This window comes from Labrus mixtus, chromosome 7 (assembly GCF_963584025.1).
Source record: "Labrus mixtus chromosome 7, fLabMix1.1, whole genome shotgun sequence".
Lineage (NCBI taxonomy): Eukaryota > Metazoa > Chordata > Actinopteri > Labriformes > Labridae > Labrus > Labrus mixtus.
Window position 1 is genome coordinate 22,190,743 of NC_083618.1, and position 13,128 is coordinate 22,203,870.

Sequence of the window (13,128 nt, forward strand, 5' to 3'; positions counted from 1 at the left end):
TTAATACTCAATAAAGTTAAGAGTCCCTACTGTTTTATAGACTCGGTAGAAAACGCACATCTATTTGACTGTAAACAGCGTTTGACTTTAAAGTGTATGTAGAGGCTTTAACAATCTGCCGAGCGCAAATGTGACTGACTGAGACCCTCATGTTAGATGAGATGATGAGATGAGATACAACTTTATTGTCATTGCACATATACAAGTATAGAGTAACGAAATGAGGTTTGGCATCTCACCAGAAGTGCAAATAAGCAGAAAGTGCAAGAATCTGTGCTATGTACAAGTAATTACAAAATTTACAGATGTAGACTAAAAAAAAAAGTGAATTATTGGGTATATATGGCTGGATTAATGGGATGCTATAGATATAAATAAATGCTATAAATATAAATATATTCTTCAGGTTATAATATACAGATTAAGGTGCAGTGAGCATGCTATACTAGTTTACAGATAATATACAGAATATGGACATATTGTACAGGTCGATAACATATTGAGGTGTGGCCCCCCTCCTCCTTTTAGTTGCAATTTCAATTTTACTTTGGGTTTCTTATAGTGATAACTTTGACTAATCTTAATATTGATTTGTCCCTTTTCTATTTTATTTTCTTATTATTTATATTGTATGTTTTGTTTTTATATATTTTTACATTTATTTATTTATTCTTTATTATCATATTTTTTGCTCATTGGTTTCTTGAATTATGTGTATGTATGTGTATATAGGTGTATGTACATATATATGTAATAATAATAATAATAATAACTTAATTTATATAGCACCTTTTAAAAACACAGGTTTACAAAGTGCTTTGACAAACAGCAAAAACAAGAACAAAGCAAACTAAACCAAACACAGAAGAACATTAACAACAGTAAGAATATAACAAATGCAAAATACTAAAAATAATTAAATACAATTCAACAGAAAAGAACCCAAAGTGCACAATACCCAACAGACATATATAACCCGACCATCACAAGAACCATTATAAGAACCCAGTATGTATATTTGGTTTTATTATTATTATTATTATTATTATTATCATAACTTTTATTTATTTTTGAATTTATTTATTTTGTACAAGGGGTGTTTGTACTGTTGTTGTCAAGGGTGATATGTTCCCCTTCACGCACATTGCATTACTTTCTTTTACACCTTTTGCTGGATGCTTGTGTGCTAATATTGCTACATGAACGTGTGTAATGTGAGATGTCTACAATTAATGCAAAAATCAATAAAAGACAGTTGAAATAAAGTGTATGTAGAGGAAATTTAATGCTGGATGCAAAACACGGCAGCATTGTATTTCACGAGTGGATGCACTCTAATCGTTCTATTTTGGTTCATTGAGACGATTAAAAAAAAATCCCAGTCTCCTTGAATGCAACACATTCCAACGCAAAACGTTAAGATGAGGCAGACGAAGACTGATTGGCTGTTGAGTTTAAAGTGAATTAGAAAGAGCCAATCAGTAAAGTCGTTCTTGGTCGTTGTCAGCAACCAACGTACACAATTCAACATCCAGGAACTGGCGTGTGACTGCCTGGCAGTGCGGTCAGTCCAGAGGTTGACAGAACTGCTTTTTATTCAGTAAAAGATTAATCACCAGACGTGTGTTCAGACGTTTTAAGGGGCTGTCGGTAAACGCTGTGATCTGTTGACATTTCCCCTGGGCATGAATCTCGGGTACGTCTGTTTGTCTCAGATTTTCGTAGCTAGCTAAGCTAACATTTGATCATTTGTGTCGCATTGAAATGAACGGGAATAATTGTATTTCTTGCTGGCAAAGAAATGCTTTTTGAGACCTGCTTATCACCACTATTCATACTGGAACTGTACTGATATGGAAACAAAGAGCTGGCAATGCGGATTAACCTTAAACCTCGTTATATCTGCTGCTTGATGTCTGTACTGAGATAATGTGAAAACCTGTGAAACAATAACAATTTAAAGTCTTACCAGAGGTCCTGAGAAACAGACAGTACTGTCTTGTGATTGTCCAATAAAGACAATTTATTTGATAAATAAATAAAACTATCAGAGTGAAATAGACACATTCTTTAATGAGATGTTTCTGGTTGAAATAAGTCTGATATTTTCCCCTTTCCTGAACAGAGATGGCCTGCTGTTTGAACTTGAAAATGGAAAACCCAGGTTGATTCTTCTCAGTCATGGTGAGACTTTTACTTTCCAATACTTAAGGGCTGCTCATTATGGAAAAAAAGTCTTAATCATGATTATGTTTGATTGATATTGAGATCAAGATTATAAAACAAGATTACTCATTGATTTAAGAACATCTGCATCGCATGCGTTTAAACACTGAAGACACTAAAGATGTATATAAAAAAACAACAACATACAAATGATGTAACTGTTTCTTAAGGTAGTGATGATGTACTCTAATCTGTACTTAATCTTGTGACAAAACGAGCGCAGCATGCAGCACAGTGATCGTTTCATCTCGATTGTCTTGTTTTCATGATTGTTGGAAGCCGAAATTGTAATTGAAGTTTGAAACATGATCAATTGCCCAGCACTGCCATACATCTCATCCCTCAAATCGTTCGCTTTCCAGGGAAAACTAAATAATTTATTTGCTGTCCTTAACATGTCCTTATGATCTGTTTGACGATTAACATGTTAAACTGAAGTTTGATGAAATGATAGGTGGATAAATCAGATGAAAACAGAAGATGATGAAAGAAAATTATGCACTTACAACGTTCACAAAAAAACAATGTATTACTTTAACTGGGATACATACTGCTTTTTCAAAATGTAGTACACTTATAATTAGTTTTTTTTTGTTGAGTTTTTATTTTGATTGAATTGATCTTCATATTCATGCATGTAATATGGAAAAGTAGGAGTAAGATTTATTCAGTTTAAAACAGGAAATAAGTCATCCAGTATACCAATACTTAAGTCTTCTTAAAAGTTGATGTGTAAGTTAAGACTGAGGTTTTAGGCAGTGTATTGTTACAGATCTGTGGATGTATAACTGAATATGAACCTGTGTGACATTCAAAGCTGCTCACTGTCACATATTTTTTCTTCTGCAGGTTCTGAGAAGAATCCATCAAAGGTATGAATCCTGCTTACAGCCTGGATATCAAATTCATAAATCTTAAAATAACTGCAATATCTGACCAAGAGTTTGTAGACACACAGTCAGCGCATGTTTGTAATAGACTTAAAGGACAGAATGTGAGTAACATGATGAACTTTCTCAACGTATTCTGATCTCTTCTGATTGAATTGAATCCGAGCAGCCGTCCTGTAGGCCCAGAACGGCAAACATCCTGAGCTCCAGGCAGCCGTCCTGTGTGGATGAGCTGCAGGGAGAGGAGCGTCCGGCCCGGCAGCTGGCAGTGAGGCACAGAGAGAGCAAGAGCAAGACAGGAGGAGCAGCCGCCTCCTTCACCGCCAACACAGCCACCACTGGGGGGAAGAGCACCACAGGGTGCAATGTGAAAGTCACACCCAAGGTTAGTATCATGGTGTACCACATGTTTGTTTGCTAAGTCATAACCCCTCCTCCTCAAACAAAGTTATCTGATTGTGTGAAGGTGAAGTCTGACAGACAAAAACACAGCACCACTGTTGGCTCACTGAGGACCAATGGGAAGCCAGGACAGCCTCAGAGCAGTGGTACACAAGCCGGGGGGAAGAAGGGAACAAAGGACACATCGGTCAGGGGGGACACAGGACTGAAGGATGGCATGGTGTGTTTGACCAGTGAGCAGCTTCAGAAGATCCTCAACACGGTCCAGACCTCCAGCACAGGCCGACTCCCGCCGGAGGAGAGCAGGACACACGGTAGGCTAAAGCCATTTCACATATACACTCCTGAAATATACGAGAACATTTCAGACCGGCTGCACCTGAAAATCTTCCTGAGTTGGGGGTGGGTCGGCCCTGGAGGCAGGACAAGGACAATGTGGAAATGGCGGCTGAAGCAGCATAGTGCGGCGCCATGTTGACAGTTTTTGCCTTTAACCTTGACAACGTAATGGACACTCTTTTTTTATTTTTTTCTTAGAAAACAAAACGGGCTCAAAATCTGAATCCTCGACTAATGAGGGAGGAGAGATGAAGGAGGAAGATAGAGGAGGAGGAGGAACAGAAACACCTGGATGTTCACAGGACAAAAACAACAGGTAGGGAGCCCACATCAACAGAAATATGTTGTATGATAAGTATGATAACAAGGTTTCTTTTCAGATCCAATCCCATAAAGAAGACTTAGAAATACATACTGAGCAGATTATAATAATGCAAAGGACTCAGGATAGGATATCTTTAGTGAGCATGGTTCATTTTCTCTTCTTATATCACCTTGAATAAAAAAGGCATCACTTTACTTTTTAATGAATATTTGACTGTTTTTGGATCTTCATTATAAAAACACAAAAAGTTCTTTCATTGATTGACAGCTTTGTTAAATATTCCCCCTTTCTTTCTGCTCTCCATCCTGTAGAGGAAATGTAAAGGGACAAACTACGGTTCTTTATCATTTACCCACTTGGCTCTTCTCTTCATAACATCAGCCAGTAGTATTATTAAAAGACATTTCTCATGTGCGTCCTCAGTGCGCTGACATGTTTTTAGAAATCTGTATTTCTGTAAGTTGAGGGTTAAAAGCAGAATGTCTCTGCTGCTGTTGTTCAGGTCGTCTGGATGTCTGTTCAGCTGGATGGACCAGCGACAGTCAGAGAGCAGAGCGGCCGTCGACGCCAAGAAGGCTCAGTGGAGGAGAGAACTAGGTACACACACACACACATTATGGGGCGGCTGTGGCTCAGTTGCTGGAGTCGTCTCTCTCAACTGGAAGGTCAGGGGTTCGATTCCCAGCTCCTGCAGCCACATGTCGGATGTGTCCTCGGCCAAGACTCTTAAATCTTTATTTATAATCCCCTCAAAACATGTCTCTGGTTAGGAAGGAGTCAGAACTTATATGATGAAATACACTTTTGGCTGCCAAACATTCAGCTGCTTCCACTAGAATCAATAAACAGAAAGACACACACCAACGCAGAACAACACAACATATTGCACATCACCCATATTGTGCAAGATCTGCAAAAACAACAGCATGAGAGAAAATAACAAAGGTAAGAACATATAGGAACACCATGACACTACTGCACGACCCACACAGCCTTATGAAACATTAGAAGTGGTGGAAAAAAAACGATTTAAGTAAAAATCGAGGTTCTTATCTTCTTAGATTTTAAATAGTTTGATAACTCCCAAAAATATATATTTTTTGCTAATCATTCACTCCCTCCTAAGTGCTAATGCTAGCTCTTTAAGTCGGTAGTATACAAAATGGAGCAGAAAGAACTTCAGCCAGTCTCACAGATGTCTCTAGGGTCAATCAAATCGTGACCCTAGGAATCAAAATCGAATCGAGTCATGAGACACCCAAAGATTCCCAGCCCTACGAAACATTATTCAAAACTTTGACTGGCATGGGTACAAAGAGTTTTGAAAGCGTTTCGGTTTACATCGAGGGCTTCTGTATCGTCTGCCAGAAGGTAGAAGCTCGTATCATTGTGAGGGTGGAGGATTAAATGAGTAGGATGTAGACTCATCACCTAACAATCACATTGTGACGATCAATAATGTAAACATTAGAAGATCAATTCGATGGTGAAAATAATGATTGCAGCACCTTGTTGTACTGTTTGTGTGTCAGATGAGCAGGTGGCTCTGAAGCAGCAGAAGCGTTCAGCTCCCAGCAGACTTCAGGTACGGAACATGTTTCACCTCCGACCTCTAGTTTCACTTTGTTGGTTGTTTATGATGACTGCAGCTTTCTTTACAGGTAACAACAACAACTATTCCTCAGCCTGAAGTACACGTCTGATGTCTTTTGTCTTAGTGTTTCTGTACAGCACCCAGTACTTTAACATTTGGACGTGCAAGCTGTTTTTAAATATTTTTTAATTTTAGAATACTTTTAGTCTAAATATTGTTTGAAAGCCATAAAGCTGCACAGACATTTAAAAAAACCCTGTTAGTCAACTGAAGGAGACCAAATGTTGTTTGATTTAACGTGGACTGGCACATTGGAAATATATATTTGTGTGTGTGTGTGTGTGTCCAGGCCGAGGAGGACACAGACAGTTTGTTATCAGTTCAGACCTCCATCAGCCTTCGAGAACAGCCGGCAGCCATCAGATCCAGCCTCAGACTCGGGGTAACTCTGACCTGTGAGGTTTAAAGGAGCAATATGTAACTCTGACACCTAGTGTTTAAAATGGGTACTGCAGTCCAAATTCAAATCTAGAGTCGATGCTCACGCAGGTTGCCATGTAAAAAAAATGCATCCCTGATTCTTGACCTGTATTGTCTCTGTAGGAGGTGACTCCGGTGGAGGAGATGCTGGGTTTGGAGAGGAGAGAGGATCAGAGGAGACGCTGGCTGCAGGAGCTGGACCGACAGAAAGAGGAGACGGCCGAGCTCAGGAAAAGAGAGAAGCTGCTGCAGAGCCAGGTGAAGTAGAGACTCAGGAGACTGGATGATTAAAGATCACGATCATCTACTGTTTTTTTGTTCATGCCTTTTTTTTTTTTTTTTTCTGTCTGACCTTACAGACGGAGGACCACGAGCTTTGGGCCACACACTTTGACTCTCTGCAGAAAAAGCCTCCTGTCCTAGAGAGTGCAGCTCCATCAGCTCCGCCTCCTGCCCTGTCTAACGGCTCAGAGCGGGGGGAGTGGGAGCCCTCGTCCAGCCTGTCTCTGGTGTGGGAGGCGATGAGCAGCTGTGGAGCGGAGAGTGTTGGAGGAGCCAGCGTGGATACAACCAGCGGATACCCGACCAGAGCCAGGTAGGAGGGAGGAGGTCCAAAAGGAGTGATGAGTTGATATATAATAATAATCTGCACTTCCTGCTCTAGACCCGACTTTGGGCTTCACATCCAGGATGTTTAACTTTAGCTTTGGAGAGCGTTGCAGAGCAAATGTGGTTGGTGGATCTGCAGGATCAGACCCTCCTGTTTTACATAATTAATTACTGTTTTATCCCCTTGTGTTTCGTCTAGCCACCTGAGGACTATGACCGCCCTGCTGGACCCGGTACAGATAGAGGAGAGGGAGAGGAGGAGGCTCAAACAGCTGCAGCAGCAGGTAGGAGGAGGAGTAGTAACAACACAGAGGGAGTAAAAGAAAGGAAGTAACTGTAATCTCTGCTGATCCCACGTCCTCCTCCAGAGAGACATCGAGGCTCAGCTGGAGGAGCGTCGACAGCTGAAGACGCAGGAGGAGGCGAGGAGGAGAGAGGAAGAGGAGCAGGAGGAGAGGAGGTTGGCACTGGAGAGAAATAGGCTGGAGAGACGGTACGAGCTGGACGCGCAGAGGCAGAAGGTCAGGACACAGACACAGAGACACACACACACACACACACACACACACACAGGCCAGGCCCATAGGCAGCCCACAGGAAGTCCACTTTTTTCCAAAAGTTGACCTTGTTTTACAGTTTTCCCCTTATTTTTTTTAAATGTATTTTGCAAGCAGTTATATTAATTAATTTTGTATTTAATATAAAATACTTCAACATCAGCTTTCAAATAGTTAGTTAGGTAGTTGTAACATGTCCTGGACATGCATAAAGGGGTGAATAACTTTACCTATAGCTAACGGAAGCTCACCACCCATTAGTTAACTAGTCTACTCTTTCCTAGTACTGGAGCTATGTAAAATTACTCCGCTAACACCCTGTCGAGAAGGGAAGATTTATGTAACTGCCTAGCCCTTGGATTATCTGCCTAACATTCATTTTTAGAAAAATTAGATTCAAGTATAATCCTTGATTCAGGACCCTAAATTAGCCCCCGGAGGCTCTCACCCCCGGAGAGGGATTAACTGTAACCCTCCTCACTCGGATGCTAGGTGTGTATGAGGTGTGTAGTAAAAGTCAGTAGAAGTGTGCCGTGGTGTGTCTGCTCATGCTTACCTCCCGAGGTTCACGCAGCGTCCTTAAGAGGGACTCAGGTCTTTGTGGTGTGAATGACTTCAGTCAGAAAATGGTTTCAAAAAGTTTCAGAAAATTTATTGAAAAAACTTCAAAAGAAATTCAAACACAAATCAGTAAAAATATGAAAATGTAAAATACAAATTAAAAAGTTTAAACCCGAGCTTGTAGACACTTGAGGTTTTAAAAGATCTGTCCCGAAACAGGGATTTAAAAGTCAGAGTGACATGGAGCCTTTAGTAAAAGTAAAAAAGAGCCCCGATCAGCTTTTCCACAGCATTTTTATGGCCAAACTGTCTCTTTTTTCCAAGATTTTGTAAAACCTCAACAATGCAGATTCGCAGAAGTGTGATACATCCACAGGTGATACCAAGTTCATATGTGGTTTTAGCTTGAAGACCGTGAACCATGCAGATTCACAGAAGCTCTATACACCCACGAGTTCGTATGTGGTTTTGCTCAAAGTATGGCACACTTATCCTGACCTCACAGGTGCATAGGCGCTGCGGATGTTTATGACTATATGACATATGAATTAAATGATAATAAAAGAAAAGAACACATATGCTAAAAACAAATTCAACAATTGCATAACTCTTTCTGATCTTTCAACAGTAGTAAATATATTTAACAACTTTACACATGTTGAATATTCTGTGACAGAGAGGCTGCTGCTCGTTTTGATCCGACAACTGGCTGGATCTCTGCTCACGTTTTGACATGTGTTGTGTGACACGCACGAGTTCTTATCAAAATCATTCATGGAAGGAGAATCACAAAAAGTGGTGCTTGTAACAAGATCAGGGCTTCTGTTTGGTTGAGATTTGTTATTTAGTTGGTTTGGTTTTGGCTACGCGCTATGGAGGCAAACATTGCATGTTTCTTTACACAATCATTTAAGTAGTTTATTTTAACAATGACACATGTTGACTTATTTCAGCCAACTGTGTTGGGGTTGTATTGTCAGTGTTTGACGTGTGTGTGTGTGTGTTTCAGTCGAGCCATCATGAAGTAAAGCCTAAGAAGAACTGTGAGGAGGAGAGACACGAAGAGACCGAGGAGCACAGGGGTGAGCTGCACCTCGACACAGAATATCATTATTTTAATAAAAAAATTAAAAAAACAGTTTCAGTCATTTTCCAAGGTTGAAATGATCTGATTCTAGCATCTTAAATGTAAGATTTTACTTCTTTTTTTAAACATATGAGAGTAAATAAAGAGTCTCAAACAAAAGAAGCAAATTAAAGGATTTTTGTGATGAGCACTTTTTTTTGCAAACAAAACAAGTAAGGTTGTTTTTCTTGACCTGCCCTCTGACTGTTGTTGTTGTTGTGCGTCCAGTTACCAGACGTGGTGTGAGTTCTGAGGAAGAGGAGGAAGAGGAGGTTGACAGTCCAGTATCTCCGTTCAGAGACACCGCTGTACAAACAGGTAAATCAAATATTACCACTACAGATACCACTGTTAATATTACTGCTATAATTACTGATTTATTCTGCTTGTTTTGTGTACTCAAACATCCCATCCTGCTTTGATCAGATTCTCTTTTTCCATTCTGTGCTGTGGTTCGGATCAAATCAATGTTTAACACCATGATGATTTCATGGGCCGCAGGTAATGTACGGAGGCTGTGGTCCTCCAGACGGCGGCCCAGGTTTGGCTCTGGCCTGTGGCTCCTTTCCTGCAACTCTCTCTCTCTCCCTGATTTCTGGCTCTATCCATTGTCCTATCTCGATATTTTTTATCCTAAAAAGGCACAACAGAGAACAACATTTGAAGACCTAACATGGACTCTGAAATACTCTGAAACTGTCTGTTCTCTCTCTCTCTCTCTAGATGAAGCTCCCTCTCTCGCCCATACAGCAGACACACATGGCTCCTCTCATCCTCCTTCTCTAGCTGCTGCTCCTCCAAACGGAAGGAGCCGAGCGGGGAGAGCAGGTAAGGAGAACATCTGTGTACAAGCAGCAGGAAGAGGAGGAGGAGGAGGAGGAGGAGGAGACCCGTACGAGGTGTTTGCCCGCACAGAGAGGAGCAAGAGAGACAAGAGGAGGCCCGAGTGGAACACACAGAGGTAAAAACACCAAGCGTCCTCATGGAGCTTATTAGAAACATGCAGAGGCTTTTTAGGTCAGGTACAATCACTTCTATCTGAACCACTTCTCTTGCCCGCTTCCATCGCTGCAACACCTGTTGGTTTGACCTGATAACTGCTCTCATATCTGGCAAACCGAGGGGCGTCCAAAATGGCCGTATTGGGGGTGCCTTAAAACCGCCTACCTTCTCTGGTCCAAACAAATCCAGAGCATTCAGGACCAGAATCTAAAGTTAGAAGGAGGACATACTGGCTGCTGCATTGTTGTCAGAGAAGCCAGCACTTCAACATAGCATGTTTCCTTAATGTCTGATCATATAGTAAGCTCACTTCATCATCTCAGTCTGTAGATATCTTACTGCTTGGTCCTTTAGTCAGCATATCAGCAATAAGCATCTTATAAATATGCTGGAATTAGCACAAAATCTAATCTTCTCTATTCTGTCTGTCACTCTATTTGATTTATAGATTTTTACAGACATGCTTTGAAATCTTAGCCCTCATTTGTCTTGTGATTATACAAATAAAAAATACAATTATATAAAGCTATGAAAAAAAGAATACAGACCAGATACAGTCAGTCTAAGCTTCGCCCCCTCTCCCTTACAGGCCAAGCCGGCGGTTCGTCCCAGCCTCGGAGCGTTACCCGGCCCCTCTGCAGAGACACAGACAGGAGAGTCGACTGAAGAGGCAGGCCGAGCTCCGAGCTCTGCAGGAGAAGGCCTGTCTGTCCCGGACCAACCCTCCTCTGAGCCAGGACCCCCGTTTCCTCCCAAACCCGTCACAGACCGAAACCAGCCCCGACAGGAAGGTAGGAGGCGCCCAGTCCCTTCACATTATTTAGTTTCTAACATCAAAGTCACTCCCTGAGCAGTTCTCTTCTGCTGTCTGTTGGTCATGTCTGTGTCTGGATGTGTAATAAAGTCTGTTAATGTTTCAGGGGGAGAGTTTTACCCGAGGACCCAGCTCCTCTGCAGCCGTCGACTCTGACGGGTGAGCAGCTCTCACTTCTTATTCTACTGTTTAAACACCTTAAAATGACTCAAATAATGAATAATAACAAATACATAAACTTGCCTTGCCTTGATGTATTTCCTGCCGTCTTCTCCAGGGGGCGCTCTCCTCCCGTCCCTGCTGTCAGACACAGAGTTCAGGCTCAGCAGGCCCCGCCTTCCTCCCCCCCTCCTCCTCCTCTCTATCCTCCTGTTCTGGAGTACATCCCTTACGTCCGCACCCATGAAGTCTTCAACCTGGATCCTCTGGAGCCTGCAGACACCGCCCCACCCCACACACACACAGGTCAGAGACAGAGAGAGACACACACACACACACACACACACACACCCTCACACAGGAGAAGCTACAGATTATTCAAATAAAATGAGTCATAACATTTTAGTAACACATGTTGATTTATAGTAGACAGGAAATAAACTTTACGTACTTCCTCTGCAGAAGCTCCTCCTCAGACTTCAACATCTCCTCCTGCTCCTCCTCAACGGGACGCCCTCCTCCGTCCTGAACTAGGACGCACCACACAAACTCACCGACAGCAGGAGATCCTGAGAGGCCTGGCCCAGCTGAGACAGGTAACGCTCACAGTCTTACACGAGCAGGTGTTTGTTTTGTCACTTGTTTTTTGGCTCTGGGGTCTGAAGTATGAAGCGGTGTTAGTTTAGGTAGCGAGGGAACTTCAGGGTTAATTCACTTCACACTGGTTTTAAGAAGATATCTGAATGCATCGAACCTCTCTATGTATCAACTCTGTCAACATTTTTCATCGACTTTATGGTCTGGATCTCTAGTTTCACGTCTTCTTCAACACAGCATGATGTTCATTCTATAACATAAACAATGTTTGTGTGTTTTCAGGGTTTGCTACAGAAGCAGAGGGAGCTGGAGATCGATCTGAATCCTCTCCTGAAGCGCCATGACAACGACCTCCGGACGTCATCAGCATCACACCGCATGTGAACTCTGACCCTGAAGAAGTGACACGAGCACTATGTGAACCAGCGATCAGAAGGAAAAACATTCAACTCCAAACTTGCTTTAAATCCGCTCCATCAGTTCTACCTCCTCTAAATAATGTTCTCACACTAAATAAAAAGTTTACCTTTCCATGGTTTAGTTTTCAGTTTGTCCTCCAACAAACGTCCCCTCGCTTGTTTTGATTTGGTCTGAATACGTTTAATGTAAAGAATGTATTGAATGATTTGTTTTTAATGCACTTTTGAAATGACACCGTGCCAAACAGGTGTTCACTTCGATCCTTCTTACTCGTCTGGTTTGAGCTAACGTGTTTGTTTCTTCAGCTTGCTGCTGATCGAGGAGCTCTGCAGTCACAGTGTTGCTTCTGTGTTCAGTCTTTGGTTTTGTCTATTTTTATTTATTGAAAATGTAATAAAATGTAAACTAAACTGAGGAGTTACTCTGATTATTTCACACCGGATCTTTTTATTTCAAAGCTCTAAACCTAAAAAAGCTTTTAATCTTTTGCACTTGTAGACATTAAACTGCGGGGATAAATCATCATCCTGCTCTCACATCTATAAAATAAATATATAGTTTTACAGAAGGATTAAGAATTAAAAATAGAAGTACACTTTGATTATGACGGAGACAAAGATCTTCACAGAACCAAAAACTGGAAATCCCCCCCAAAAAATAGTTTAAAAGACATTTCTAAGGGGCGCTGATGGCGCAGTGGTTGGTGCGTGCGCCCCGTGTATGGGGGCTGTGGTTCTCTGGTCAGGCAGCCCGGTTAATCCGGCCTGTGGCTCTTTTCCCTGCTCTCTCTCTCTCACTGGTTTCCAACTCTATCCACTGTCATGTCTCTCCATTAAGGGCACAAAAAAAATCAAAAAATTCACTTCTAATATCTTAACCACAGGTCAGATTTGAACCCGAGCCGCCCGCTTGGAGGACCAAAGACAAACTGTCGAAGTTGTCAGGACTGAAACGTTGGCGATATATTTGTGCAATCTAAACAGTCCGCTCTGTCAAACGATCAAACCACCGTGCATCATTTCAGTCT

The 13,128-nt window shown here is 41.7% G+C and overlaps 1 protein-coding gene across 2 annotated transcripts; it reads left to right on the top strand.

Annotated features, from left to right (window-relative positions):
• Nucleotides 1-1,521: 1,521 nt before the first annotated feature.
• Nucleotides 1,522-12,500, top strand: ccdc66 (coiled-coil domain containing 66). 2 transcript variants are annotated; one of them, XM_061041304.1, is made up of 21 exons: nt 1,522-1,696; nt 2,126-2,184; nt 3,076-3,098; nt 3,286-3,501; nt 3,583-3,832; nt 4,056-4,173; nt 4,685-4,779; nt 5,715-5,767; nt 6,126-6,218; nt 6,380-6,514; nt 6,616-6,851; nt 7,065-7,149; nt 7,234-7,378; nt 8,991-9,065; nt 9,338-9,427; nt 9,833-10,070; nt 10,701-10,902; nt 11,032-11,084; nt 11,203-11,390; nt 11,547-11,680; nt 11,964-12,500. In XM_061041304.1, exons 1-21 carry the CDS (start codon nt 1,686-1,688, stop codon nt 12,063-12,065), a joined length of 2,601 nt encoding a protein of 866 aa, XP_060897287.1. In that variant the 5' UTR covers nt 1,522-1,685; the 3' UTR covers nt 12,066-12,500. The 2 variants fall into 2 exon arrangements, with proteins under 2 accessions (XP_060897287.1, XP_060897286.1); XM_061041303.1 differs by having other exon boundaries at nt 7,234-7,386; nt 8,993-9,065; nt 11,964-12,499.
• Nucleotides 12,501-13,128: the final 628 nt, after the last annotated feature.

What these genes read in the sequence shown, in the direction of transcription:
- ccdc66 (XM_061041303.1), top strand. An exon ending in GGAGGAGAGCAGGACACACG is followed by an intron (nt 3,833 to 4,055) that starts GTAGGCTAAAGC and finishes TTTTTTTCTTAG; the next exon opens with AAAACAAAACGGGCTCAAAA. An exon ending in AGAGACCGAGGAGCACAGGG is followed by an intron (nt 9,066 to 9,337) that starts GTGAGCTGCACC and finishes TTGTGCGTCCAG; the next exon opens with TTACCAGACGTGGTGTGAGT.